We start from the raw sequence: 5,343 nt of genomic DNA on the forward strand, positions 1-5,343 counted from the left end.
TAAAAGTGTATTGACCACTGTAAAACATTTGTCCTATATTTTTCACCTTATTGAAGTCTTTAACAAATATAAGAGTTTCCACTGGCAGCGGGTCAAAGATACTGGCTTCTATCTGAACCCATAGTGAATCCTTTCTTCCCAGAGACCAAGATAGTACATTTCTTAATTGAGCTGACTATAGAAAAAGCTAAGAAAAGCGATCTTTTCTACGTCATTTTATCTGCACAAACAACATATCACATGAAAGCTGAGATTCCGCAGATTCTATTGGTATAAGTCTCATCACTGTACGACCAAAACTCACTGAACTAGCAGCCAGGAAAGAGCAAGAAAACAACTTCACTCTACGTAACCATGATGATAATTATGTCTTACCTTTGCTGTTTTGTGATCAAAAGTTGTGTTCAAGGGCATACAAACGGTTAATCCAATGTCTCCGTGGAACTTTAAAATGATTGCTGATAATCCATCATTACAATTATACATAATAAACAGATTATAATGGTTAGCCGACCGGAGCTTCCGGTTTAGGAGGTGTGCACACAGCGTATCGTTTTAACTGAATAATGGTCATGTTTACATGGATTTATGAACTGCCCCTAATTACCGCCCCCCCTTCCAGAGACACACTCATACCTGCTTGGTATGACATTGAAAAAGNTCCGGTTTAGGAGGTGCACACGCAGCGTCTCGTTGTTTACATGGATTTATGAACTGCCCCTAATTACCGCCCCCCCTTCCAGAGACACACTCATACCTGCTTGGTATGACATTGAAAAAGTTACATTAAATAATAAATACAAATAAATTACAATAAAATGACCGTTTAATCTTGTAATCATGTCTATAATTTTGAGCACCAAATTATTGAAAAGTATCGAAAAATACCGGTATCGGTAAAATCCTAACAATACCCATCCCTACTAGTCAGTCATCCATATTCAATTAAATCTGTAACTTTATTTTCATCTCTGTAGTATAAGCTCCCAGACACACTGCTCTTGGAACTGCTTTAGTTTTCACACTGCTCTACCAGTCAATTTGTCTATTTATAAAGAACAGGGCAAACAGGCTAGCCTTGTTTGTTCAATAGACACTCAATTCTTTGAGATTTGTTTTTTCCAAAATGAGTTTTGAACGGGTGCACTGGTAGACTACTGAACCCAGTTTAGTGTATTTGGTTTTATGTTAATCTCTTACTTTCTTCCTCCCCAGATCAGTGCAGTGCGTCTGCCCCGGGAGCCCAGTAACCCTGAGAGGCTGAAGGGCTTTGGTTATGCCGAATTTGACGATGTGGACTCCCTTCTGAGGGCCTTGAGTCTCAATGAGGAGGTGAGAGGCTGCAACAAGAACTTGGTTTAACATTTTAATCTGAAACCATGGATCTAAACTAAGTGAACTACATTCCCCGTAGCAGTATAGCACAATTAATCTGAAGTTAAAATGTATTTAATGGCCTCCATGCACAAAATAAAGATTTAAGTTGTACAATGAATGAAAGTGGGTTTCTATCTCTGATTTAAAAAATGTTTACAGAAGAATGACTAACTCTGTTTGTTCAACAGAACCTGGGAAACCGAAGGATCCGTGTAGATATTGCTGACCAGTCTAATGATAAAGGTATAATGCTACCATTTTTTTGTTGCCGTTACCATTTCTGACCTCTTTGACTAGATGTCATTTAGCAAGTGGGAATACGTCCCTAAAACCTAATATCCTATCATTTAAACCTACAAATCTATTTTTCTTTACTCCTCAGAGAGAGACAATGGGTCTATGGGAGGCCGGGACAGGGGCGGCCGGATGTCGGACCTGGGTCCTGACAAGACTGACAGTGACTGGAGGGCTCCTCGCGGCAGCACAGAGGCTGATGATGCACCTCCCAAGAGAGAAGAGGCCTTTGGAGGAAGTGAGTCAGAATTGGCTTCGTCCCTGCTTTGAACAATCATTCACTCTATAAGCCAGGACAATTGTGATCGAGGATAATTGTCTTAGAAGTTTTGGACAGAAGGGACAGATTTCCTAGCATCAATGATGTCAGTCGCAATTTGACTATGATAAAGCTGATAGCACTTTAACAACCTGGCATAATATTAGTTAAAACAATTTGTAAAACTTAACTAACTTTGTTGTCCCTACATTTATTAACATGTTTTCAGGTGTAAAACATGCTTAAGTGCAATTTATATATTTATCCAAAATGTTGACTTTACTGCTAAAAAACAATGCTTGGCTATCTCCCAGGCTCCGGTTAATGTTCAATCCAAACCCTAACAGTTCATTAGAAGAGGAATTCCCAATGTTAAACGGCATTTTTTTTTTTTCGTGTGCTGGTACTGATGCTGCAGGATCACGGGACCGCTATGAGCCGGACCGCTTCAGAGACGGGCCGCGGCGGGACAACGACCGCTATGATGGAGGAAGAGACCGCTTCCGTGATCGCTATGATGACCGGGACCGTAGAGACTTCGATAGAGGAGGTGTGTCTTCGTGCTTGTTCAGATCCTCTTGCCTGTATGAGCTTAGGCTTCATGATCATAATATCCCTCAAATGTTCTTTAACTATCCCATCTCGATCAAGTCATTGGCAAACACGTCTCCCTGTTCTCCATGCATGCACTAGTTCTTCCATTTTGATATCTCACCTGTTTTCTACCCTACCATCCTTCCAGGTTTTGACTCTCGTGGTGGTGGAGCAGGAGGAAGTAGTCGTCGTGCCTTTGGCACCGGCTTCCGCCGCGATGATGACTTTCGGGGTAGCAGTGATAGTTACGGTCAACGGGAACGTTACGGGGGCAGCGAGGACCGGTTTGAGAGGAAGGAGGAGAGGCGCGAAGAGAGAAGTGACGGTGAGTTGTTATTGCATCACATTAAATAATATGTATTAACTGATCTTATGAAGTAGGGTTATTTTAGTGTTGCAATTTGTGCAAGTATTATATGACGAAGACTTCAATCCTATGCACCCTATAGACTGAAAATAATTGTTAATATAAATGGTACAACAAAATGAAGCCAACCCAACTACATTTAAAAACAAATGTATTCATCATTTTGTATAATCTGTCAAGTTTCAACAGGAGGAATATAATGATTTCTTGTTCTCACAGCCGGTTCCACACAGAGACCCAAGTTGAACCTTAAGCCCCGTAGCATGCCCGCGGAGGAGGGAGGCAGTGCTGGAGGCGGCGGCAGCGGTAGTAGTGGCGGCGGCGGTGGTGGCGGTGGCGGAGGTGGTGGCGGGGGAGGTCCTTCCCCAGCTGTAGCTGCACCTCCGAGCTCCGGCAGCAGGGCTTCCTCCATCTTTGGTTCAGCCAAGCCGGTTGACACAGCAGCTAAGGAGAGGGAGGTGGAGGAGAGGCTGAAGAAACAGGAAGAGAGACTGCAGAGGCAGCTGGAGGAGGACAAAGGACGAGGACCTGACCGAAAGATTCGAGACAGGTCAGGGGTCCACATGGATGATTCTTCATGTCATTGTTTGTGAACATGCGATAACTCAATTGGTTATTTATGTTATATGAACACTCTATTGGGGGAAGCTCATTGGATCCATTCCTAAAAATATATTTTAGGAAGATTTAAAAAAAAAAAAAAAACGTAACTCTTGTAAATGTATAAACTTATTTTCTTTTTTGTTTTCAGGGACCCAAGCTGGCGCAATGAAGAAAGTCATCCTTCGAGGTCTCGCACAGGAAGTGAGTCTTCACAGCAAGGAAGTACTTCTGGAAGAGGTGAGATACGGCCGTGTTTGAGTTTGTTAAAGATTGCCTTCAGGAATCCGGCTGTGTATCTTATTTTTGTGTCTGTTTCTTAACATGGCACTTTCAGCTAACACAGAATAATATATATGTCATCAAATCAGTCTAATCGGTTGGACAATCATATAAAGATTTAATTTTGAGAACCTTTTTGTTTATAAAAAAAGGTTCTTTGTAAAAAATAGTTCTGTAGGCTACCATCAGTAATATACAATGTTGATAATAAACAATATGTGCAATGTACTTTGTATAAAAAAAAAAAAAAACATAACATAACGCTGTTCTTTTTCATCCTAAAGGCTCCAGGTGTCGAGATGGTGAGCGCTCTGGGGAGAATGAGGTTTTCAGTGCGAGAGATAGTGAGCCCTCCTCCCCTGGGACCTCCCCGCTGCCCCCCTCCACCAACTCCCCCAAGGAGCTGCTGAAGGTGGTGCCAGCGCCTCCTCCCAAGGAGAATGTCTGGGCCAAGAGAAGTGCAGCCAGCACAGGCTCTAGTGAGGGGGACGGACGACCTCCGGTCTCTCCCGTCTCCCCCGGTGGGTCGACTCCTCCCAAGCTCAGGTGAGACATGCTGCATGATGGGAAGCCTTTCCCCAGCACACTGCTCAGAAACTGCCATTTCAAAAAATGTCACTCGTAGAACTAGTTATCAAAAGTTATTGGAAAAGTGAAACTGTCGGTGTTCAAGTGTTTTGTGTACAAACTCCTGACTATTCTTACTTTCTCCTTAGCTCCCCAAATTCTGCGGATGAAAGAGAATCTGAAAAAGGTAAGGTCTGCTGATGTGTGGGGACTGTTTACCCAAATCCCAGTGTAGACCTCGATTACCATAAAACAAATAATTTAAACTAAATCAACAAGCATGTATTAGACACCAACTCGCATGATCTGCTACGCTGTGTTGTTATTGTTTTGATCAAGTTAGTGGCAGAAAAATAGATCTTGTAAGATCAACTGTAACTCCAAGGATTTCTCTTAGTTATTTTGCAGACTCGAAAGTCCATAAAGAGAAACATTTGTTTGAAAATTAGAATCTGGTGTTTTCAGTTAATTCTGTTAAGTTAGATGTCAACTTTCACTAAGCAGACAGGAAGTACATTTCTTATGTACGTAGTCCGTGTAATAACATAAGTCTGATATGAAGTAGGGCTGCTCAATTAATCGCAATTACGATTTTGGCTTGCAACGATTATGAAAACAACATCGAAATAAAACGATTATTTTATTTGTATTGGTTTTTCAGTTGAATTATACGTAGAGTTCACGGTAATCAACTGTTAAAAACATACTGTTCACAATTTTTTTCCCAATAAATGGATGTTTTCAAAGTAAATGGATAATCGTTTTTTAATAATTGTGATATCAATTATTGACCCAAATAATAGAGATTATGATTTTTGCCATAATCGAGCAGCCCTACCCATGTCCCAAGCAGATGAAGCTCAGATAGTTTTAATACCATTATTAAATAAAAGAAGTTTCAATTTTGTGTTAAGCATTATTAATTTTTTTATCATCCACACAGATAAATAAGAAATGTGACAAGAGAGGTCAAGAAGCCACATGCTTACACAAGGGAGCAAAA

The 5,343-nt window shown here is 41.2% G+C and overlaps 1 protein-coding gene across 4 annotated transcripts in view; it reads left to right on the forward strand.

The window, feature by feature from the left end:
• Positions 1 to 5,343, forward strand: part of eif4ba (eukaryotic translation initiation factor 4Ba) — a 14,774-nt gene that overhangs the window by 6,895 nt on the left and 2,536 nt on the right. For all 4 annotated transcript variants that reach the window (XM_010775947.1, XM_010775945.1, XM_010775948.1 and 1 more), the window contains exons 4-12: positions 1,216 to 1,332; positions 1,566 to 1,620; positions 1,760 to 1,909; positions 2,334 to 2,480; positions 2,673 to 2,849; positions 3,111 to 3,441; positions 3,643 to 3,731; positions 4,058 to 4,319; positions 4,490 to 4,527. In XM_010775947.1, coding sequence (XP_010774249.1) covers positions 1,216 to 1,332; positions 1,566 to 1,620; positions 1,760 to 1,909; positions 2,334 to 2,480; positions 2,673 to 2,849; positions 3,111 to 3,441; positions 3,643 to 3,731; positions 4,058 to 4,319; positions 4,490 to 4,527 — 1,366 coding nt within the window. The remainder of the gene's footprint in view (positions 1 to 1,215; positions 1,333 to 1,565; positions 1,621 to 1,759; positions 1,910 to 2,333; positions 2,481 to 2,672; positions 2,850 to 3,110; positions 3,442 to 3,642; positions 3,732 to 4,057; positions 4,320 to 4,489; positions 4,528 to 5,343) is intronic.

The sequence above is a fragment of the Notothenia coriiceps genome, unplaced genomic scaffold, assembly GCF_000735185.1.
Source record: "Notothenia coriiceps isolate Sejong01 unplaced genomic scaffold, NC01 NC01_scaffold00016526, whole genome shotgun sequence".
Classification (NCBI taxonomy): Eukaryota; Metazoa; Chordata; class Actinopteri; order Perciformes; family Nototheniidae; genus Notothenia; species Notothenia coriiceps.